General features: G+C 39.8%; 2 protein-coding genes across 3 annotated transcripts in view; one reads left to right on the plus strand and one right to left on the minus strand.

Annotated features, from left to right (window-relative positions):
- Dcaf6 (DDB1 and CUL4 associated factor 6) overlaps positions 1-2,397 on the minus strand; it is a 107,162-nt gene extending 104,765 nt beyond the window's left edge. For both annotated transcript variants that reach the window (XM_052201200.1, XM_052201199.1), the window contains exon 1: positions 2,062-2,397. In XM_052201200.1, coding sequence (XP_052057160.1) covers positions 2,062-2,158 — 97 coding nt within the window. In that variant the 5' untranslated portion in view covers positions 2,159-2,397. The remainder of the gene's footprint in view (positions 1-2,061) is intronic.
- Positions 2,398-3,108: 711 nt separating this feature from the next.
- Positions 3,109-22,782, plus strand: Mpc2 (mitochondrial pyruvate carrier 2). The gene is made up of 5 exons (XM_052200604.1): positions 3,109-3,461; positions 16,492-16,532; positions 19,960-20,044; positions 21,020-21,131; positions 22,557-22,782. The coding sequence occupies exons 1-5, from the start codon at positions 3,353-3,355 to the stop codon at positions 22,591-22,593; spliced, it is 384 nt and encodes a 127-aa protein (XP_052056564.1). The 5' UTR covers positions 3,109-3,352; the 3' UTR covers positions 22,594-22,782.
- The last annotated feature ends 2,399 nt before the right edge of the window (positions 22,783-25,181 follow it).

The following is a 25,181-nucleotide window of genomic DNA, read 5'->3' on the forward strand; positions in this document are numbered from 1 at the left end:
ACAAATGAACTTATAAGGTAACAGATAATTAGACTGACCATGGTTTTTATTTCAAAGATGGCCTTAAACAAGTGACTCCCAACCACCCCTTTACCTTGGAAGTGCTGAGATTACAGGTGTCCTCCATCTAACCGAGCTAAAATCACTTTTAAAGAAGTGCCAATATAAAGTATGCGTCATTGTTACACTTCAATGTTTAGTTTACTTAAAACTAAACATAGTGGCAAACATCAGTAATTCCAAACTTTAGAAGACTAAGGAGGTTCCTAGTCTTAAGAGTTTTCTCTTTGTAACATATGAGTTCTAGAGAACAAACTGAAGCATCACAGGCTTGGTGGCAGGTGCCTTTCTTTACCTGCTGAACCAACTCGCAAGCCCTACTGATCATGTTTTCATATCCTTTATTATACACAGATGAACTCAATCAGAAATACTAACTACAAAACTTAGAACTGTTCAATTGAAATAAAAGACTAAATTATAAGTTCACTCACACAAAGCTTTAGCATTTGCTTTATTAAAAATCTGTTCTTTTTAGACAAACTAAATTTTAAAATAAATTTTCACAACTCTTTTAAGTCAAGGATTTTTAAAAGGACTTTACAAATATTAAAAACAAGCACTCTAGGTACTTACTCCAACATATGTAAATGATGTTTGCACAGTCATGACAGTGAACACATAGTACACAACAAGGTACAGGGTTGGGTGAAAACTTACAGCTATCAGGAGAATGAGCTAAAAGTTAAGGCTAGCCTGGGCTATATAAGGAGCCTCTGTTTCAAATAAAAATTAGAGACAAAAACTTACAACATTAGAATTCTTCATTAAGTACTACATAATGTTTTACCCAAATTTTTATGTCTGAAAGGATCTCAAGATGCAATGAAGAAAAAGCAAGGGGAAAAATACTTATACCACCATGTATCCAATTTTCTTCATGGAGCATGAACCTGCATGCACTATTATTTATATGCGTATGTATTTCTAAGAAGGAAATAAATCAAGGAAAATAATCACAAAACAAAAACATTTCTGGGGCAGTGGCATGAAATCGAAATGGGAGCGATCCTGGGATTTCTGCTTTTTTGTATTTAAATTCTTACAATAACATTCATTTAAAAAAATTAAAATGCACACCTAAACTTCCTTTAAGAAATTTACAACCAGTAGTATTGGCTGTAATGTGATTTCATTTCCTTCTATTTTTGTTGTAGTAAAAAATGACAGCAACAAATTCCTTTACCTGGCAAAGAAATGACAGAGTTGGGGGAGGAGGCACTTTGAAGAAACAGGACTTTTTAGTTGACACTGGCATGACCCAGCACACTCAACAAAACTCATGGTACACAGAACGAAAAAGGTGGAATCCTGCGCCCACAGTACTGAAGGTTGTTTTTAGAAAGCTTAACTAAGAAACAGAAAATGCCAAGTGTGTTTTCCAGGGGTGGGAACAGGAACGTGAAACCCTACACCACCTAAAAGAGGTCTCTGGGACTGACAGCAGGCTGGACCTGGGAAAGCGCGGGGGTGGGGAGAGCGCTCCGCGAGCTCTTTTAGGTTTGGGCTCAGCGCCGCGGTGTAGAGCGAGCCAGGCTTGGGGTGTGAAGTCCCTGAGGGTGGTCAACAGCGTCTCGGGCGACGTGTAAACCCTGGCGGAAGCCGACGAGGAAGGTGGACAACCAACACCTGAGGTTTTCGGCTGAGCGGGGAGCAAAAGCGCTAACTTTTGCGTTCAACGTGGCAGCTCCGTAAGGTTCGCCAAGCCAAGTCTTCTCCGGGAGTCCCAGCCCACGAGCGACCCCAACACCTTTCCGGGCTAGTGCCGCCTCCCCACGGCCCGGTTCTCCAAGGGAAGCCCAGCGTGAGCCGCGGCTGGCAGCTTGCAAAGGGGACCTGACCTTAGGCGCTGCTGGCGCGGATCGCCGTCATCCCACCTGACACCTAGCCTGCGGGGCGCCCCGGCCGAGGCACAGTCCGACTGCCAACAGCCCCGGCAGCGCCCCCTCCCCCACCTCTGGGCGGCGACCTCGGCGCCGCCGCCCCGGGGCCCCCGCTCACCCAGGTAGCGGCTCCTCAGCCGGGACGGGTCCTCCAGCCCAAGGGACCTTTTCCTCACGTCCCACAACAGGTGCGGGCAGGAGCCACTCCGAGACATGGCTCTGCTGGGGCTGGGGTGGAAAGGGGAGACCACCGCGGGGGGTGGGGAGGGGAAGAGAGGGAGGGGACAGGCCGATCAACACCCGAGCGGCACCAGCACCATGCGCGCGCCGGGCCTCGCTGGCGCCGCGACTTAGAGGGCGGCAGCCACGGCCGCGCCTTCTCCCCCGGAGCGGAGAGGCGCCCGGGCCACAGCTCGCCTCATACTCTCCTTAGACTACCCAGAACATCTAGAGATCAGCAACAGTCCCCTCCCTCGACCCCCCTCCCGCAGGAGGCGGAGGCGAAGGCGGAGGCGGCCGCGAGCTCCTCCCTCTCCTCCTAGGCCACGCCCCTCCCGGCCTTTCTCGCGAGAAGATGCCCACCGGCAACAGAAGCCGGTGTGCGTCACGACTGCCCTCACCCTAGGAGAGTAGATTTAAGGCCGCTCTAGCCCACTCCTTAATTGTCTATGGATAAAAGAAAAATGACGGAAACCCGCTGAAGTTGTTGTCTCGCTCGCGCCTCTCGAGTCAAAGGAAAAAACCGGGCGTGATGACTCATGCATGTAATCCCAGCATTCGGGAGGCTGGACGATAGCGAGATCCAAGCCGGCCTGGGTTACATAGCGAGACACCGACTCAAAAACAATAATTAAATAAAAGGAAGTCCGACTAGTATCCAGCGTCATCTTTAGTTTGGGAGAGGGAAGCCCAAAAAGCTTATTCTAACTACACCCTTCTTAGTCAAAGTGAGGGATGGGACAGTGGTGCGGCTTCAGTTTCCCCTCTCCAAAATGTCCTCTAAGACCGGAAGGAGGTGAGAGTCTGACCACGCCTCTTCCGCTCTGTGAGGCCATCCAATTAGAGCAGACCGTTAAGCTTGCGCAACGCCTCGCCCGCCCAGCGCTAGCAGCCCCGGCACCGCGACCTCTTTAGCACCTGTTGCCATGACTCCTCCTCCGTCTCCCCCACCCGCTCGCAGGAGGCGGGCTGGGGCGGGCTTTTACTGAGCCTCCGCCCCCTCAGCCTTTGCGGGACTCGGCCTCTAGGTGCTTCACCTCGGGCTGGCAGAGCCAGGGAAGGGCGCCCTAGGACAGAGACGGACGCCTAGCGTTGTAGAGAGAAAGTGACGAGCCGCCCTTCGTTGTCAGCCAGGAACGCGGACACAGCGGCGCTCCCACCCAGCTGCTGTCGATCCCTAGGCCGCCGAGATGGCAGCTGCCGGCGCCCGAGGCCTGCGGGCCACCTACCACCGACTCATGGATAAAGTGGAGTTGTTGCTGCCAAAGAAATTGAGGCCGCTGTACAACCACCCGGCAGGTAATGAATCCTGAACGGCTCGCACCGAGATCGTTGCTCTCCCTCCAAAACTGGGACCTTAGAGGCCCTGTGACAGTTGACTTGCTACCGGAATCTCAGAGACCCAGTCTCGTCCCCTGAAGGGAACCCATCAATTCTCCTAGCCGTTCACCTTGTTCCATCTTAGGTCTCTTCCCAAAAGCGAGTATCTCCACCCGGTACCCTTGTTGACTTTTGATGCCTTCGCTCCCTTAAACACTACTCACACTCCCGACCTCGCCTCCAGACTTGAACCTTAACTCCTGAGAGCCACGCAGGGGTCTTGGGCCACCATGAAACCCTCATTCTACTCCCCTTTCTCCCTCCGTGAATTTATAACGCACGCGTGGGATAGAGCTGAAAAGGTGTCTGCTCTCAGCAGAGGGTTTGGATTAAAGGTCATACTTGAGTTCCTCTTGGCAGAGGCCTGCTGAGTGAGCCCTCCCCCAAATTGGGCGCTCCCCACCCCCATCCCCTTCCCGGTTCAGTCAATGTCATTCCTGGTTCCATAGATCCAGTATAAGCCAGTCATTATGCAATCACTGACCAGGTTCCTTCTGAGCCTATTTTATGTGGGCAACTATGAATACAGTTCTGTTCCACCACTTACCAAGGTGTGACCTTGGGCAAAATTCTATACCTGTGTCTTAATTCATATAAAATGTACTCAGTGTGAAAATCAAAAATAACATCTGCTTGATTCTTTGAGGATGTTAGCTGTCACAAGTACTGGATAAGAATTCCTGTAGTTAAAAATAATTCTTTAAAAAACTGAAAGGCCCCTGTCCCTCTAGCTCTTTATTGTAGTTATTAAATTAATTTATTTCTAATACAAAATGGGTGATAATAATAATACTTGGGCGAGGACTAAAATCTGATTATATTATGAAGTCTTTCAAGCATAAAATTGAGCGAATAGAAAAACTTACTCAATGGAAAATTTGAGTTGCTAACAGAAAAGTGAAGTTTGCCTTTACAGAGATTAAATCCATAGTCTACAACTGATATTAGAAAGGTTTAGTTCTAAAAGAACTAATAACTCTCTGGAGCCTGGGCTGGTTGTTAAATTTGGTGTCCACTTTAATAACAGAATGGTGTATATACCTCTGCATAGACAGTAATTTTAATGGCATCACTGCAGTATGAAAACCATTATAAAATTTGTTTTTAAGGAACTTTATTGATAAAGTTCGTTTAGTTACCTATTACTTTTTACATTTTTCTATTTTGTTTATGATGGCAGATATTTTCAGAAGATAATAATTTGACAATCTATGTAATGATCAGAGTGTTAATGAACTGAGGTCTGTGGCAATTCTGGAATGAGGACAATGTAGAGCAGGTGCGGTTTTAAAGTACTTAAACTAACGGGGAACTGAAAGGTAGTCTTTTGTTGATCTTTTTCAAGACCCTGGCCTTTAGCCATTTGTAATTATTGTTTATAGTACTTAAACTGTAGAAGAGTACTTTGTGCATTTCATCTGGAAGTCTTTGAGTTACTTCTGTTTTAAGTGTAATAAAAGGAACACAGACTTGGAAGACAGAGGTAAGTTAAGTCTTGAGTTTAACTGTGTGACGTTGGCTTTAAAGAACTCCCCAAACCTTAGGAATCTTTTTGTTTGGTTGTTTGGTATTTATTTTGTTTTTGTTTTTGTTTTCTGAGGCAGGATATCTCTGCGCAGCCCTAGCTGTCCTGGAACTAGTTCTATAGACCAGGTTGGCCTCGAACTCAGAGATCTGCCAACCTCTGCCTCCTGAGTGCTGGGATTGAAAGTGTGAGCCATCACTGCCTGGGTGGAAATCTTTTAAAATTAAGAATTATTGTGAAAATTAAATGATTGTAATATCTGTAAGACATGTACAAAAGTATTTGTTTTACAAATCAGAATGAACTTTCTCTTCCAAATAAAGGGTTTAGGGCTTTTATTGTTATTGTGTTTGTTTTTGAGACAAGGTCCCTTCTATCCCAGGTTGGACTTGAACTAGCTATGTAGTTGAGATCTTGTTTGCGGGTTGCTGTTTGTTTTGCTTTTTAAAAATTAGATCTTAACAGGGGTGATAGCACACTCCTTTAATCCCAGCACTCAAGAGGCAGAAGCAGGCAGATCTCTGTGAGTTTGAGTTCCAGGATAGCCAGGGCTGTGACACAGAAAAACAAACAAACAAACAAACAAAAAAAAAAAACAAAAAAAACTGTCTCTAAAAACAAACAAAGACTAGATCTTATTACATTCTCCTGGCCGACTTTAAACTTGCTATGTAGAACAGTCTGACCTCAAACTCAAGAGAAGTTTCCTACCATAGCTTCCCTAGTGCTCGAATTAAAGGTATGTACCACCAGGACCAGATACCTTATGTTTTTAGACAGTCTTTCACTGAACCTAGAGCTCATCAATTCACCTAGACTGGCTTGCCCTTGAGCACCAGGGACCCACTTATCCCACTCCCAGTGATGGGGTTAAAGACAGGCACCTGTGCTCCTTACTTATGTGCTGCTGGGACTGGAACCTGGGCTCTGAGCACACTGAGCAAGCACTCTATAACCGAGCTACACCTCTAACAATTACAGTTTTGAATAATATGTAAAGATGCCTATCACTAAAACCTTTATTTGTGATTAAAAGGTTATAAATACAGCAATATAGAAATAAACAAGCATGAAAAATATAACTGATGCTCACTAGTGTTTGAACAAAAATCTGAGAAAACAGATTGTTATTTTACTCATTACCCAGAATGAATAGTCCCTTTGAATACCATTGTACTTTAGTATTGTTACTGAGTAACCTTCTCAGCATTGGACTACATTCATATATAAGCTTCTATTAAAAAGTTATACAAGGTTAGAATATCAACAGTCAGAAAGTATATGTTGCTTATTATAAATTTTCAATATTTTTGTCATTGACAAATATTTCTAAAGAGGTAACAAGAATATATTTTATTTATATACTTATTGTAGTTGGAATACTATGTGGCCTGGAATTTTGAGGCCTTTGTCAACTGTTTGCTTAGAATGATTGCCTCTGAAGGAAAATAATAAAAATAACTAAATGTGATTCCTAGACAAGTTCCTCAGCTCACATAAGGGGTGTCATTTACTCCACCGTCTAGCTAACCATATAGAAAGCACATTGCTCCAAACAAGCCAGTTGTATAACTACACTCTAGGCATTTGTCAGATCATAACATTAAAGTTATGTTGCACAATGTTTACTTAACACTTAGTCGTCTGTATGGTCTGAATGTCCTTTAACTCTTTAAATATTTAGATTTAATCCTGATTGTGAGGCATTAGGTAACTGGAAATATAATCAGACAAAGGTGTTTGGAGGTGTAATCTTTGGGAACTAATTAGAATGAGATAACAATTATGTATATTACACACACACATATACACACACGTTTGGATTTTTTTTTTTTTTGAGACAGAATGTCATATAGATCAGTTTGGCCTTGTTATGTTGCTGGGCTACAGCTGGCCTTAAACTGATCCTCCTGTCTCTGCCAACTGAGAGCTGCACATAAAGAAAGAAAGAAAGAATGATAAATCCCAGACAGGCCCAGAACATAATGCCTATACTCCAGCCCTCGGAAGATAAAGGGAAGAGGACCAAGTATTACTGCAGCTTAAAAAGCTAAGAAAGGAAAGCAGTGATAGCTTTTTAAGCTAAGGAAGGTATGGAAGGAATGAGAAGAGGCAGTGACCTTTGTGACCTACCAACATTCAGTAAGAAAGTTTATTCTTCCCTTCAGACACAATGAATACCAGTTCAGTGTAAGTGTATGTATGCATATGCTTTTCCAAGAAGGAAGTCTTTTTATAGTAGGAAGAATCATACATACATATAGCCTGTGTTCTGGATAGAATTCATTTATTCCACTGATGACAATGACTCCCAGCCAAAAAAAAAAAAAAAAAAAAAAGAGGAAATAATATTTAGTTTATAAAAATACAATCAACCTAGCTGGATATGGTTGTGTACCCCTGTAATACCAGCACTCAGGAGGAAGAGGCAAGCAGTCTCTGGGAGTTCTAGGCCAGCCAGGTTCACTAGTGAGTTCTGGGGCAACCAGAGCTACATAGTGAGGTACTGTCACAGAAAACCAAAAAATGGAGGAAAAGAAAAGGTACATGAATCTGCCCAGCATGGTGACACAAACCTGTAAGGCCTCTTCCAGGGGCTGAGGCAGGAATCGCCCCAAGTTCAAAGCCAGCCTGAACTGAGCTGTTTGTTCCAAGATACTTCGAACTATATGATAAGATCCTGTCTCAGAGAAAACAAAAAGCAAAACAAACAAAAAAGGAACTGGGTAAGGTGGCTCTTCAGGCAAACCTGAGTTTGATTCCCTGGGACTCACATAGTATGAAAGAACTGACTCTCCAAAAGTTGTCCTCTGACTTCAATGAACACGCCTACTACATGAGCCTACCCCCACAAACGCACTGGATAAATAATGAGTAATACATGTAAAAAGGAAAAGAGAAAATAATTATTTTGCTATTTGCTGTATTTCCCTTATCCTTAAATAGATCTTAATTTTAAATATATGTAGAATACTGTCTGATATTTCTAAATTATCAATACTTGAGGCCTTTTCTACTTTTGAGAGTAGTAGAGTCTTAAGAAAAGAAGGTAAAAATGTATTGTTAAATTCTTTGTCTAAAAGTGTTTATTTCTCTCTGAGAATGACATGTTTCCTGTTGAGCTATAAAATGGAATTTTTATAAGGTGATTTTTTTGAAAATTCATTTCCACTTAATTATTTCAATAATAATAAATGTTAACAGTTACTCTATTAATTTATACTTCCGTTTATTCTGATAGTAAGATATTATAATCATATTAGACATTATAATTATTTATTTTGATGTTTTCCTATGAGAATAACTATAATTATATAAAGCCTAACTCTGTTTTCTCATTCTCAATAATGCATTGGCATTGTTACCGTTGAGTAATATCTACATCTATGTTATTTATTTCACTAACATTTTTAGATCAAATGACAGCTTCTATATCTGAACTCATATAGTATCTGCATTTATCACTATATAATCTGAAGATAAAACAAATTATTTGAGATCAAATGAAATGGAAAACTAAGTTTTCTTTGAAACTTTTATAGTTATAGTTGTATTGTTTGAGCCCCACTCCCACCAGAGACAGGGTCTTGCTACATAGTCTTAGATGGCCTAGAAATCTCTGGGTAGGCCAGGAAAGTTTCAATTTCATAGAAATTTACCTACCTCTGTTTCCTTACTGCTTGAATTTAAATACCCAGCCCTCCTTTTCTTTTTTAAAACTTTAAAGCAAAATAAAAAAATAAAACAAAAGCAAGCTACTTTGTGGTGGGGGTCCTATCTGTAAACCTATTTGTGATGGTTTGAATATGTGTAATCCAGGGAGTTGCGCTATTGGAAGGTGTGGTCTTTCTTATAAGAAGTATGTCACTGTGGGGTGGGCTTTGAGACTCTTCTAGCCACCTGCGAGCCAGTCGGTTCCTGACTTCCTTTGGATGAAGATGTAGAGCTCTCAGCTCCTCCATTGCTACACCTTGATGATAATGCACTGAACCTCAAACCCTGTAAGCTAGCCCCAATGAAATGTTTTCCTTTATAAGAGTTGCCTTGGTCGTGGTGTCTCTTGACAGCAATAGAAACCCTAACTAAGACACTATTCTTTGGGAGACCAAGGCCAGAGGAAAGCAATCAATTCAAAGTCAGCCTGGGCTACCTGGGGAATTCCAAGCCAGTGTGGGCTTCAGAATGAGACAATTCCCATAACCCCACCCAATCTCAAAAACAAAACAAAACAAAACACAAAAACATCTACTTGTTCATATTTGCAAATACCCAACTCTGATTATTTATTCTGATGTTAACTAGTCCATTGCCTTCAAGTATCTCAGAAAAATAGCAATTTATGTCTTAAATATTTGCTACTAATACTTTTTGTTTAGTACTTAAAAATAACTAAACTCATTTAAAGTTTGTTTTCATCATTTAAAATTATCACTAATTAGAACTAAAGAGATGTCTCAACACGTAACGCTTGCTGGTTTGCAGGGTAACTGGGCTCGGTCCCTAGTACTCAGTTAGTAGCTCATAGCCATCTGTAACTCCAGTTTCAGGGATCTGATGCTGCTGTCTTCTGACCCTCATTGGCACCAAGCATAATCATGATACAGATACACACAGGCAAAACACTCATAGCATTAGATAAATCTATTTTTTTCACAAGTTAAAATATCTTTCTTGGTTCAAAGTCCTGGCCACTAATTTCATGTTTGAAGGAGGGTTTTTGTTTGTTTGTTTTGTGGATGGTTGATTTATTATTTGGTTCTGTTGGCATTTGTACAGTTATATTCTTATAAACTGTTGCCTAGATTGGAACATTTGAGTAAATTAGTTACTAGGTAAACCTACTGGAAACCTTTACTATTCATTAACCCAAATGTTCAACCATGTAAACTTTCAAAGAAGCCAAGAAGGACCTTACTCAGAAAACAACTTGGGGACAGCAATAGAATAAACAGTTTTGAAGTGGTGGGGGCTGGGAGAATCCAGAATTCAAAGAAAATATGGACCCCTGTTCACCCAGAGACTGAGAAGGTACACTTTCTTGAATAATGAAGCCAAGCTTTAAGCAATAATAACCAAACTAAGGAACTTATTCAGACTATGATCCAGGGCTCCGTGTAGGTCAATGAAAAATGATCATGGTGTGATGATGGCAGGAACCATTCCTTCTCACTCTAAATGAAATTACAGAAATCTGTATCCTGAGCTTGGAACAGGCTCCAGGTCTAAGAACAGAGTAGCTTGTTAGTAAAAGTCTAGTAAAGTCATGAAGGAAGCCTATGTTCCTGAAGATGAGGAAACGGTGATTCTGGCCTTGAGAGTAAAGCAGCATCAGGGCCATTCTCTGTCATACCTACTAACGTTAGAGTATGTTTGATAAAGCTTCTATCCTGGGCTTTATCAGGAAAGTTAAGCCCAGTATAGAAGAAGACAGTAGAATATATGACTGTTTTGGTTCTTCAAAGGAGCATTTAGCTTAAGCTGGAGATGCTAAAGGAGGTTTACTTGATAACCTGAAACCAGAAACAAGATTTAGAAGGATGGCAGCTAAGGGTTGAGAGGAGTATGTTAGTGTGGAGCTATAAAGCTTCCCTGCTGGGTGGTTCTTTGCTGGGGCAGCTGGCTCATGCTTTCAAATGTTTAAGGTCTGGTTTGCCCTTGAGAGGGCACAGGTAGCAACTGCAGAAGCAATACCACTGTAAGCACCTATTTATGGCAATTGCGTGGTTCCTATCTCCTGCACCTCTAATCCCAGTAGTCACACAGAAGAAGCCAAAGCAGGAGAAATCTGAGTTCAGAATCTAAGGTGTATTCAAAAATATTTTTCTTTTAAATCATGTTTTTTCTTAATGTAATTTATCATACAATTTCACTTGGAGCCCTACCAAATCCCAATGAATACTGGGATATGCTGGAATTACAGGCTTGCTTGTACCACACAACATTACATTGGTGTAGTCCTCCAATAATTCTACTTCTTTCTCCACACCTTCCTCTCTGTTTTTGAGACGGGGTTTCCCTACTATCCTGGAATTCAATTTGTAGACCTCAGACTCACAGAGATCCACCTGCCTCTGTGATTAAAGGGCTGTACCACTACACCCAGCTCTCTTCCTGTGTTTTGGGTTGTATTTTGTTTTGTTGAGATAGTTTCTCACTATTTAGCCTATGTTGTCCTAGAACTCATTAATCCTCCTGCCTCAGCCTCCCAGTGCTGGGATTACAAGCATGTACCACTTAGTCTTAAAGTTGTTTCCAGCCTTGCTCAAGGTAGGAAGAGACGGACTGGTTTTAATCAGAACAGCACTAGTCAGAGCCAACTGGAGTAAAATGAACACAGGTGGATTATTTTTTCTATTCAATTAAAAGCATCAAAATTTAGAACCCTTTGATAGATTCAATTCTCTCAATAACCATTTCATCACTGTCTACAAATTGGTTCCACAGCTTAGAATATAAATAGTATTAGTGAAGATTTATGGGGAAAATGTAAAAATAATTTGATACCTAGGAAAATAAAGCTTAGCATTATAATTATACTCACAAAGGCATGATCTGTGATCTTCAAGTGTTTGAGGAATTCTAAAAATGATACCATAAGATTAGATTGCAGTATAAACTACTACCATGTGTAAAGTCTTGTGTTTCTAATCTCAGCACACACACACACACACACACACACACACACACACACGCACGCACTCACACACAACTAAACCAGACTTAACATCTAATGCCAGACTCACAAAAACAGGTTATATCATTCTTAAGTATCATGCTGGGTGAGTTCCAGGACTCTGGATACTTTCGGTTTTCTCTGGATTACTGAATAATGCATTAAGGCTGAATAGTTGTTGCTGTACTTTGTTTGGGGGTCAACTTCAAGAAAAACATGTGTATGTTCAATGCAGATGAAAAAGACTGAGTCTTGAAATATAAACCACAGAGAAGTGGGAGGGGGTTGATTGGGGAATGGGTGGAGGGAAGAGGGCTTATGAGACTTATGGGGAGGGGGGGAACCAGGAAAGGGAAAATCATTTGGAATGTAAACAAAGAATATAGAAAATTAAAAAAAAAAAAGATATATAAACCAAGTTAGCCTTGATTTTGTGATCTGCTTGAAGCTCCTGGGTACTAATATTCTAAGAACTGCACCATTACATGGCGCTTCCAAGTACTGTCAGTCCACAGTTGGGTGAATCTGAAGATGATGGGAGCCAGATAAGGAGAGCCAAGTATAGTTTAACAATTGTGTATGTGTACATGAATATCTGTGTTATGCATATGTGTCCTTATTCATTATAGTAACAAACAATATAAACTATTTTTCCATTATGCTGGCTAATTTTTCTTTAATACTACTCACGAAAGTATGAACTGTGCAGCTACTTGATAATCTTCATAGGTAAGTAGGTAAACAGCTACTGTTTAAAGTGTACTGTGGAAGGCTAAGTAAGCACAGTACTACAGACCTGTAATCCCAGCATATAATTAGTGAGGCAGGCAGATCTTTGTGAGTTCCAAGCCAGCCAGAGACCTCATCTCAAAAACAAAAATCAGAAGAGGCAGAGGGCAGGAGTATTGCTGCAGGCTTGAGCACACACTAAGATTTGTAGTGAGACTGTCTCAAAATCCTAAAGTAAAATGCATTGTGGTAGGTTTTTAAATCTCCTGTATTAAAATCTCATTGAATTGGCCAATTTGGCTGTAAGAATAATGAGAATTAATCTGAGATATAAAAAGAATCAAGGACTATGTTAAACTGTGGAAAAAATAGTTCAGGGTCCCTGCCACTTAAAGGCAAGTGATAGCCCAGCATCTTAAGTTGTGCCTCACACCCCTCCACATGATTATGTAACTGAATTTGGGAGTGGTAGAAACTTTGTCAACAGTAAAAGCTTCTGAACACATCACAACCAAAACTTAACTCAAGTTTAAGTACATAGGAGTTGGAGAGATGGCTTAGCAGTTAAGAGCACTGGCTGGGGTTGGAGAGATGGCTTAGTGGTTAAGAGCACTCACTGCTCTTCCAGAGGTCCTGAGTTCAATTCTCAGCAACCACATGGTGGCTCACAACCATCTGTAATGGGATCGGATGCCCTCTTCTGGTGTGTCTGAAGACAGCTACAGTGTACTCATATAAATAAAATAAGTAAATCTTTAAAAAATAAAATAAAACAGCACTGGCTGTTCTTCCAGAGGAAGATTCCCAGCACCTACATAATGGCTCACAACTGTCTGAAACTTCAGTTCAAGAGGGCCCTCTTCTAGCCTCCTTCGGGACTAGGCATATAAGTGGTACACAGACATGCATGTGAGCAAAACACTCATATAAATCAAATCAAATCCATAGTGAACTAAGGCGTTTCTGATAGTACTCATCCTTGTTATAGTACACAATTTCACTACAACCTCACTTCTGAACACAAAGTATACACTACGTGCTGGGCATACAGTCACAACACACAATGTCAGCAAATACTGCCTGAAACATCTCACTCAGATATAAAACTATTGTATGTTATAAATTGCATTATTTTACTGTATATACAAAGTGCAAAATTCTTACAGAAATATGATGGTTTAGTTAAAGAAAGGTTTTGACAACCCTGAGATTTCACCTCACACCAGTCAGAATGGCTAAGGTTAAAAGCTCAGGAGACAGCAGGTGTTGGCAAGGATTTGGAGAAAGAGGAACACTCCTCCACTGCTGGTGGGATTTCAAGATGGTACAACCATTTTGGAAATCAGTCTGGCAGTTCCTCAGAAATCTGGACATGACACTTCCGGAGGACCCTGCTATACCACTCCTGGGCATATACCCAGAGGATTCCCCAGCATGTAATAAGGACACATGCTCCACTATGTTCATAGCAGCCCTATTTGTAGTAGCCAGAAGCTAGAAAGAACCCAGGTGTCCCTCAACGGAGGAATGGATACAAAAAAATGTGGTATATTTACACAATGGAGTACTATTCAGCCATCAGAAACAATGAATTCATGAAATTCTTAGACAAATGGATGGAGCTGGAGAACATCATACTAAGTGAGGCAACCCAGTCTCAAAAGATAAATCATGGTATGCACTCACTGATAAGTGGATATTAGCCTAGAAACGTAGAATACCCAAGACATAATCCACATATTAAATGATGTCCAAGAGGAACGGAGGAGTGGCCCCTGGTTCTGGAAAGACTCAGTGCAGCAGTATAGGGGAATACCAGAACAGGGAAGTGGGAAGGGGTGGATGGGGGAATAGGGGGCGGGAAGAGGGCTTATGGGACTTTCGGGGAGTGGGGAGCCAGAAAAGGGGAAATCATTTGAAATGTAAATAAAAAATATATCGAATTAAAAAAAAGGTTTTGAATATTTTTAAAAGATTTATTTTATGTATATAAGTACACTGTTGCTCTCTTCAGACACACTAGAAGAGGCCTTTGGATCCCATTACAAATGGTTGTGAGCTACCATGTAGTTGCTGGGAATTGAACTCAAGACCTCTGGAAGAGCAGTCAGTACTCTTAACTGCTGAGTCATCTCTCCAGCCAGTTTTGAATATTTTTACCCTTTTGCTCTGCATGTAAGCTCCAAATTCATATATCTTTGGATTGGATTGTCAGAATATTTGATAATAAAAAAAAAATTACTGAGTACTGGAAACATGGTTCATGATTTAAAAGAACTTGTGGCTCTTCCAGAGGAACAGAAATCTGTTCCCAGCACCCACAGGCAGCTCACAACTGCCTGTAACTCTAGTTTCAAAGGATCTGGTGAATCTCTGTGAGTTCAAGGCCAGCCTGATCTATTCCAGGACCTTACTCAAAAATTATGCTTATAAAGTAGAATATTAGGACAGTAGTAATAGACATGGGCATAAATAATATTTTTAACCTTGAATTTGCTTATAAATCACTATTTTTATATTAGGTTGCATAATGTTACATAATGAAACAAGCACCCCAGGAATGGTAGGATATGCCTGTAGTCTCAGCACTAGCTCCAGGCCAGCCTGAATTACAGTTTAGCAAGAATGTGTCTCAAAAGAAGAAGACAAGAAGGGAATATATTTTGTTGATCCCATGTGTAAAAAAGAAAATATAAAAAATTAAGTATTCCAGTATATAACTAAACTTGGCAAGTTTAGTTACATTTTAAAGTCTCCAGACAAAATCTGTCATTGCTTACCCTCCCGTATTATTTGAGGTAAAAAGAGTTGTCTGCGAATCTAGTACAGGACACTAGTTAAAGAGTTAGGAACTCACATCCCACTTACTGCTGTTCACCAGGTGCATGGGCTGAATGAATCCTACAGCTTCTCTGATTCCTCCCCCTCTGGATGTCATGCTTTTCAGATTCTAGGTTATCCAAGAAAAACAAAATTTTCTTTTTTGCTTTTGAGATGGGATCTTACTGTGTAGCCCAGGCTGACCTCAAACTCAACATGTAGTCCATGCTGACTATGAACTCACAGCATACTCCTGCCTCACCTCAGCCTTTCAAGTGATGAGAGTATAGGTATGAATCACCTCACACAGGTCAAAATTCATTTCAAATACTTCAGATATTTATTTGACATTTTAAACAAAGCAGGTAAGTACCAGACTGACTAAAACAAAGACCTTGCTACTAAGAAACCTTTGGGATGACCCTGTCTCAAAATAGACATTAGATGTGTGTGTGTGTGAAATAATGTATAATCTGTGTTTATGTTGAAATATATTAAGTAAAATAGAATATACAGAATTTTTGCAAGACCTCTTAATAGATACATATGATAAATTATCATTTATAGCTACAATTTTAATAAAAATGAATGATCATTACTAAAGCTTATATAACTATCACGTTTTGTAATTTGATATTTCCTCTAAAGATTGTCTGTGACTAAACTAAAATTAAATTTCTGTTCAAAGCAAAGCACTTGGAAAGATTTCTAGAACTATCTCCACTGTTTCTTTAACTTGTTTTTTAAGATTTATTTTTATTTATATATATTTGCTTATGTCCATGTGTGTTATTTATACGGTATAGTGCTTGCAGAGGTCAGAAATGACATCTGGAACTGGAGTTGCAGATGTTGTGACCCACTTGATATCAGTGCTGAGGACTGAACTCAGCTCTCTCTGTAAAAGCAGTATGTGCTCTAACTACTGGACCATCCTTCCAGCCCCACCTTAGCTTGTGCTGCAACACCTGGCTCACCTTGGCTTATTTTTTAACGTGATAAATGCAAAGAGTTGGCAAGAATAAATATAAATAGTTAGCAAAAATATCAAAAGACTCATAGAAGATTGATTTGTGTTCCTTCCTAAATCTTAATACAAAGTGTATAAAAAGCAGAGTAGGATTTGGTGTTAGCTGATAAAGAAATACATATAATATGATACATTGGAATTGTTCTCAATTTTTCTTTCTTTTATATTTCAGGCCCTAGAACAGTTTTTTTCTGGGCTCCGATAATGAAATGGGTAAGTCTTAGTTTTGATAGGAATTACTTAATTAATTCCTTAATAGAAGTTTACTAATTTAAAATAGATTTTATGAAGGCTGTATACTACCTACCTTTATCTATACTATTAATTTATCAGAAAGGTTTTTGTGTGTGTGTGTTTTAGCTTTTTTGGTTTTTTGGAGTGTTTTTTTCTTTTTGCCCTGGATGTCCTGGAGCTCACTCTGTAGACCAGGCTGTCCTGGAACTCACAGAGATATGTCTGCCACTACCTCTTGAGTGCTGGGATTAAAGGCATCTTTCACTACCACCAAACCTAAATTCTTAACAAAACATACAGAGCCATGCATGGTAGTATACCCAATTATCCTAGCACTTGACTGACAGAGACAGGAAGATAAGAAAGGGTTCAAGTCTACCCTTTGGCTATATATAGAATTTGAGGCCAGCCTAAAGTATATATGCCTGAGGGGACCAACGAGTGTGTCAAGTTCTCTGAAGCTGGAGTTAGAGGCATTTATGAGCTACCCAAATGGGTGCTAGGAACCTAACTTTAGTCCTCTGCCTAATATATGTATTACATAAAAGCATTTGGTATAAATATAGAGCTTATGACTTCTGGCTCCAAGATTAATACTTTTACTCTAATATATACTCTATGTATATTAATATATAGCCATTCTAGTGGCTATTTATAGCAAATCATTGAATTTATCATTGAAAAGGATCTGTTTGAAACTTTTTACAAATGAGGATCTTCAGGCCCCACCACATATCTGCTTACTCAATCTGAAAGGAATCCAGGGATAGAGCCCAATAAGCTGTTTCAGTACCCTTTCCAGGTGACTCCAGTGTCCTCTGAGTTTGACAACTGCTGGTCTGTGAGCTTTAATATGACAAAATACATATAAAACTACTGCCTTAACCGGTTTTGCTTTTGTATTTTAAATATACATCCCAGTAATGTTCAGGGCTTTATCATATAGCCAGTCTGCAAAGACTACATCTTGGAGACTTTGGGATCATACATACTCCCCTACTTACTGTTTTTTGATCATACATACTCCCCTACTTACTGTTCTTTCTCTTAAAATACCATTCTTCTTCTTGGTTGTGTCTCTGAGTTTGACTGTTCTATATACTTCATAGAAGTAGAAGCATGCAATATTTTTTTAAAGATTTTTTAAAAATATTTATGTGTGCATGTATTTGTACATGTTGTTTGATGCCTGTGATCTGACACACCAACGAGTGTGTCAAATTCTCTGGAGCTGGAGTTAGAGGCATCTGTGAGCTACCCAGATGGGTGCTAGGAACCTAACTTTAGTCCTCTGCAGGGCTAACAAGGCCTCCTAACTGAATGAAACATTTCTCCAGTCCCACAGAATCATGCAATGTTTATGACTGGTTTGTGTTCTCCAGGTTACTGCATGTCAGAATTTGTTTATTTTGTAGCTGAATAATATCCACTGTGTTGTTGGGTGTAGGTCTGGATGCTTGCTGCTTGAAAGCCAGTACTGTGGAGCTAAGAGTTGGTAGAAAAGAAATAAAGTTTATTGAAGGACTAGTAGCTTGGAAGACAGGGGAGGCTTTTATGCTGCTGCCTCTGACTTCTACCCCACTCCATCCCTCCAAAAAAAATTGTTGGGAATTGGGTGTAAGAAACAACTTTTAGCATGAGTATGATTAGACACACCTTTAATCCCAGTACTCAAGAGACAGGCAGTCAAATTAGTTCAAAGGCACCCTATTCTACATAGAAAAATGATAATTTACAAGTGGGGTGTTTTTAGAAAGATGCACAGGGGACAGTTGTAAGAATAATACATGCTAGGCAGAGCCCTTATCATCTATAGCATTTGTCTCCATTTTTTTTTCTTTTTTCTCATCTCCTGAACCTCCATTTCTTTTTAACCTCCTGAAGATCTTTAAACAGAATTATTTTATTTTACTTTATTTTATTTTATTGGTTTGCAGTACCAGAGATCGATCCCAGGGCCTACATTTGCTAGGCAGGTGGTGTACTAACACCGGTGCATCCCCAGCCTAACACACTAACCTTTGTGCAAGTCGAATCTCAGCAGTTTATATGTTCTATGTTAGCCAATACATAAGCTAAAGAATACAGAGAGGCAGTTACACATTTGGGTATAATCTTAAAGTTACCAGATGCTTTAGTTTGAGGTTTTTATTTTGGTTTTGGTTTTGTTTATAGTACTAAGAATTAAACTCAGGGCCTCATGCATGGATAGCAGAAGTGGTTTATTATGGAGTTACAGCCTTTTTTACCTTTTGTTTTGAGATCTTTTCTCAGTAAACTGCCCAGATTTGCCTTGATGTTTTGATCCTTAGCCCTCTTTTAACTTCTTATTTTGGAATAGGATCTCACTAAGATACCTCTGCTAACCATTGAACTCACTCTTTTGTTACGAGAGGCCTTTAACCTACGATCCTCTTCCCCTTAGTCCATACCTTGAATCACAGGCTTACACCAGCCCAGCTTATCACCAAGCTTTCTGAGTGATGCTGAAGCTAGGACATGTGTGGTGTGGTTCTATAAAAGACACTGAAGACAGAGAGAGCAGGAGTGGGGTGGAGGTGGAGAGACAGCGCAGTGGTTTAGAGTGCTTGCTTCTCTTGCACATACCTAGATTCAATTCCTAGCATCTACATGATGCCTCACTGCCAGATGAAACTCCAGTTTCATGGGTTCCAGTGCCCTTGTCTGGCCTCCATGGACACTGCACACAGATGGTACACCTGTGTACATGCTGACAAAATGCTCATACACACAAAAAATAAAAATAAAAATTTTAAGACACCAAGGAAGATATGGACATGTGTACTTTAATATTAAAAGTCATCTAGGGCCAGTGAGAGCTCAGATGATAAAGGCTCCTTGGCTAAGCTTAAATTCAATTCCTGGACTCACTTGGTATAAGGAGAGAACTGACTCCCACAACTTGTCCTGGGACCTTTACATATGCACTGTGGCACAGATACATGCTCACAAAATAAGAACATTTCTAAAAATAAGAAAAAAATCATCTAATAAACTAAGACTGAGTGAACTTTCCTGGTTCTTTAAAAAACAAAGAGTATTGACAAAGCATGAAAAAGCACTCCTAAATTTGTTGTAGGGAGTTTTTTGTTTGTTTGGTTTGGGTTTGGTTTTGGTTTTGGTTTTGGTTTTGGTTTTGGTTTTGGTTTTGATTTTGGTTTTTGGTTTTGTTCTTTTGTTGGTTTGGTGGGTTGGTTTTTGTTTTGTTTTGCTTTTTTGTTTTTGGGGTAGGAGGTTTCTTGCTGTGAATTTTTGTAATGATATGGGCATTATTATGATTATAGCTTACATGTGGAAATTCACAAATATTTTGTGTTTAATTTAAAATTAAAAATGGTTATGTCACACTCTTGATGCTCCACCATGTCTTAATGTATATTTGCAGGGATTGGTATTGGCTGGATTAGCTGACATGGCCAGACCTGCAGAGAAACTCAGCACAGCTCAATCCACTGTGCTGATGGCTACAGGTAAATTAAACACTTCCATATTCTACTCTTGTGTAACTATTTCTGAGGAGATGTAAGAAAAAGTGTATGCACTACAGATAGGAATTGATACAACCAAAGTTCAGCTTAGTGAAACAATGAGCTTCTTAGTTACTTACAGAAATCAGGGTAAGGAATTACTTGCAGGACCAGAAATGACTCAGATGTTTGCATCAGTGAAAACCTACCCCAGCATGGGTGATAGCCAGGAAACATGGAACTCACTGCACCAGCTCACTACACAAACTGCAGGCAGTTTAACAGGTTAGAAAGTGCTTCTTCTAAGTAGCTCAGTTAGTCTGACTTTCAGGAAGCTTGGCTTGTTTGAGAGTTTCTCTTAGCAGCCTTTACTGTTTATAATGAGCTTGAAGAGAGAGGGACTTGAGTCCCACTGGTCAGCTTTAGGGACTTCCTGATATTTTTGAATTTACTTCTTGAATTTTAACTAGCTTCTCTTTAGATCATCATGAGTCTTTTAAAATTTATTTTTGTTGAGAATTTCACACGTTATAATGATCAGATCATCCCCCACCATATTTCCCTCCCAATAACAACAAGCTGAAGAGATAGCTCAGCCTTTAAAGGACAGTCTCGCAACTGCAATTAACCACATCCAACAGAACTCTCTCTGGTCTTACATTCATTAAATGATTTTATTTTTCAAATATCTGCATATGTTGTATTTACTCACATATTATCCATCTTTAGGAAACCTACTGCATTATGGATAGCTTAGTCAGGAAGGCTGTTAGGAATAAGTATCTGCTTGAGATTTTGCTTTTCAGGTTTTTGCAATCTTTTGGAAAGATGGTATAGTTAATATGACTGGTTCCTATCTAAGTCTCCCTCTGATGTAAGAACTGAGAATTTCATGAAACACTGAAAATTATATCATGAGAATTTTTATGTAATAATGCAGAAGGGTCTATACCTTTAAAAACTGCTTTGTTTCAACAGGGTTTATTTGGTCAAGGTACTCACTTGTAATTATACCAAAAAATTGGAGTTTGTTCGCTGTTAATTTCTTCGTGGGGTCAGCAGGAGCCTCTCAGCTGTTTCGGATTTGGAGGTAAGCCTACTACCAAGGTGCTTTTAGAACTGGTTCAGAAGTCATCTCAATGGTTGTGTGTGTATCAAGTATAATGTTGGCTAAATTGTGCATGAAGAAGAAATGTGTTGTCCCATCAAAGTGTGGAGAGTTACAAATAAGTTAAAAGTAACTAAGCTTGTGTTAGCTAGATTTTAGATACAAGAGTTTATTGTCTAAATGGGTTCTCATTTTTCATAGTCTCTGTCTTTTCTCTCTCTGTGTCTCTCTGTTTGTCTCTCTCTCTCTCTGTCTCTCTCTCTGTCTCTGTCTCTCTCTGTCCTCTCTCTCTCTCTCTCTCTCTCTCTCTCTCTCTCTCTCTCTCTCTCTCTCTCTCTCTCTCATTGACCAAAAGCAACTTGAACAAGAAAGCGTTTGCTTGGCTTCTGGTCCCAGAGAGGCAGACAGACTCTGTGATGGTGGGAACCATGGCAGTGGGAGCCTCTTGTCTGCAGGAGCACGTTGATCACACTCCCAGTTACAAAGGAGCAGAGAGAGAACAGGACGTGAAGTATGATGTCCTGTGAAATCTCAAAGCCAACCTTCAATGACAGTTGTCCAGCAAGGCTCTGCCTCTAAAAAGTTCTATAACTTCCCAAACAGCACCACCCTAGGGACCAAGTGTTCAAATATGTGACCCTATGGGCAGCATTTCTCATTCAAACCAGCACCACAACATATCAAACTCATGAAATACTAAGTAAATTCCATCATCCTTTTCACTTGCTTTCAACTATATGTAGTAAGTGAGTTTTAAATGTATGGGAATTTTATATAAATATTTACATTGGCCAAGGGTCATTCAAGATTGAACATAAAGGACTGAAGAGATGACGTGGCTGTTAGGAGTGCTAGTGGCTCTTGCTGAGGCCTGAAACTTCTCAGCACCCATGTCACGTGGTTCACAACTGCCTGTAACTCCAAGCTCTAGGAAATCCAGTTTCTGGTGTCTACAGAAACCTGTTCACTTTCACATGCACACATAAACACATACACACAAATAATTATTTTTTAAATGAAGAATGAAAAATAGGTCAGTGGAGGTAGCTCAGAGGTCCAGTGCTTGCCTAGCAAATGTGAACCCTTGGGTTGGACCCCACTTACTGGAATTGTGTGTGTGTGTGCGTGTGTGCGTGTGTGTGTGTGTGTGTGTGTGTGTGTGAGAGAGAGAGAGAGAGAGAGAGAGAGAGAGAGAGAGAGAAATTACAATTTATAGTAAGAAATATATGCCATATAAATTGTTAAAGTCTGAAACAGAGCAGAAACAAACAAAACCTTTGAGTGTTTGACTTTCCTTCTGCCTGTTTCTGCAAGCTTAGGATTATATTTACAGTGGTAAAGAAGTGCTTGCTATTCTCTCTGTACCTGTTGTTATTGATAATGATTCATCTCTCTGTTTTTTTATAGATATAATCAAGAACTCAAATCTAAAGGAATCCAGTAAAGAGAGTTCCTGATCACCTGAACTAGGTGGACAGATATGGACAGAAACATTGGAACCTAGTGTATTTGATTACTGATAAGGTGATGCTAACTATTCTGGTAACATTTGAAAAGAACGAAAACAAAATCTAACTGTAATTAATAGCTAGCACTTGACTTCACACAAAAATAAAGAAAACTTTTAGTAACAGTCCGTCTTTACGTATGCCTCAAGGGACTTACTTGTGTATGGCCGCAACATTGTTTCCTACCACTTGTCCATAATAAACCACACTTGGTCACTCAAGTCCCCAGCTTCATCTTCTAGTTCACCAACATGTAAGAGCGAACACATTCAAGCAAACAGAAACATGGTCAGAGAGTTAAAAAGTCTGCTTACTAGTGTGGGTTGGCCAAGTTGCTCCAAGTGGAAGGACCAGTGTCCTAGGGGTGAGAGAGAGGGAGACAGGAGAAGGACTGGCAAAATGGATTGAACTGTTTTAAAACATTCTAACTGGACATTCTTTTATCACTAGAGATTTTTTAAATAGGAAGGTTGTAATAATGAACTGAGACAATTTTGTTGTTCTATTTTTTGCTGTTCATTTTCTTTAAGACAGGAACTTGCCTAGGGTAGCCTCCGACTCTTTTGACTCAGTCTCTCAAGTGTGGAGATTACAGAAATGTGCCTCCATTTCCAGCTTGAGATAATGTTAACACAGCCTGGTTCATAGAGAGTATTAATTTTTAATTACTCCAGTAACTGATAAAATATAGTACAAAAGGCTCTAGAGTCTATCCAACCTGACCTTACATTTTAGTTCTTTCATTTATAAACTAGGGCTTTGGGAAAAATAAGTGCTTTGCAGAGTACTTGCAACCTAACTAGGTTTTCTGTATATGCTTATAACCTTTGTCTGCAGGATCTAGGAGACCCTGGGCACAGATTATACTGGAAAATTATCATTCTATTGACTTGGCCTTCATTTTGAGGTACTGAACTAGACTATTAGTAAAACAAGTCTTCATTAGCACTGTAGCCAGATGAGTCAGCAAAACAAGGCATTTCAGTATTTGAAGAAATGAGAGACCTTTTTGGTAGGTTGAATCCAGGACTTGTGCATGTGAAACGTACACTGTAACACTGAGCTACACACCAACTGAAGGACCTTTAAAATTATCCTATATAACAGGGTTAGAGAAATAGCTCAGCAGTTAAGAGCACTCATGTTCTTACAGAGTACCTAAATTCAGTTCCCATCATCCACATTGCCATTCACAACCATCTGTAACTCCAGTTCCAGGGGATCCATAGCCTTCTAGCCTCTCCAGGCACTGCGCACTCTTAGTGCACATACTTATGTGCAGGCAAAACTCTTGTCCCTTATAAATCTCTTTGAGGAGGAAAGACTAGAAAAGTTGGTGTGGGCTTCTGAACAGTCATTACTACTTTTCACAAGGCATATTTATCAGTTTGCCATATGTGTACATGTGCTTCATGTAAACATTTAGAAAAAACATGAAGTATAGCACATACTGAAAAAAATTAATAAAATGTATATGTTAGCCAGACATGGTGCCACATAGCTGTAATCCTAACATTGGAAAAATCAGATCATTTTTTATTACCTTGTAAGTTTGAAGCCATCCTGAAAGAAAGAGTATTTCATGTATAGAGTCTCTTCAGCCTTATTTTCCATCACTTGAATGAACAAAATTCCTGGTGGTTTACAAGATTTTATTGAAGCCAGAAGTGAGTGCACTCTAGTAATCTCAGCTCTAGGGAAGCACTCAATCTTGAATTCTAGACCAGCATGAACAAGACTGCCTGGGAAAGTGTGTGGGCTGGGGAGGGGGTGAGGTATGATGATACATACCTGTAATTCACACGCTTGGGATGGGTGGAGGTATGAAGGTCGGGAGTTCAAGACTCAGCTCAGCTACATGGAACACTCTCAAAAAACCAAAATGATAAACTGGGTAGTGATAGTATACATCTTTAATCCCAGCACTCAGAGGCAGGCAGATCTCTGAGTTTGAGGTCAGTCTGGTCTACAGAGTAAGTTTCAGAACAGCCAACAAAGGTACAAAGAGAAACCCTGTCTCAAAAAACAAATATACAAAAACTATACTGATTCATCTCGCAACTACTCTCAGAGGCTTACAAGAGTTTCTTTACTAGAAGTCTATCATTGTAGATACTAAACTCCAGAAGAGTAATGTCCACAGTGGCACAAGTCAGCATAGATGAATTCTGTGTCAAGTTTTTCTACCAAGTCCTTATGGACAGCTTTGTAGTTTTTTTTTGTTTTGTTTTGTTTTTTGAAAAGCATGTTCTTTCATTGAAAAAAGAAGTAAAAATATCTTATGATAAAATTGAAGATTTACACGGAAAATATTTCTGATAAAATAGAGATATATGGAAAAACATGTTAAAATTAAGTTTTCTTGGAAAATTAAAGTGGTAGACATAAACATTGCTAAATTAATTGAAAAAGGAAGTAGAAACATTTTATGATAGAATTGAAGATTTACATGGAAAATATTTCTGATAAAATTGTAGAAAATGTAGAGAAACATCTTAAAATTGAAGATTATGGAAAATTTTAT

Source organism: Apodemus sylvaticus, chromosome 12, assembly GCF_947179515.1.
Source record: "Apodemus sylvaticus chromosome 12, mApoSyl1.1, whole genome shotgun sequence".
In the NCBI taxonomy this organism is placed as follows: Eukaryota; Metazoa; Chordata; class Mammalia; order Rodentia; family Muridae; genus Apodemus; species Apodemus sylvaticus.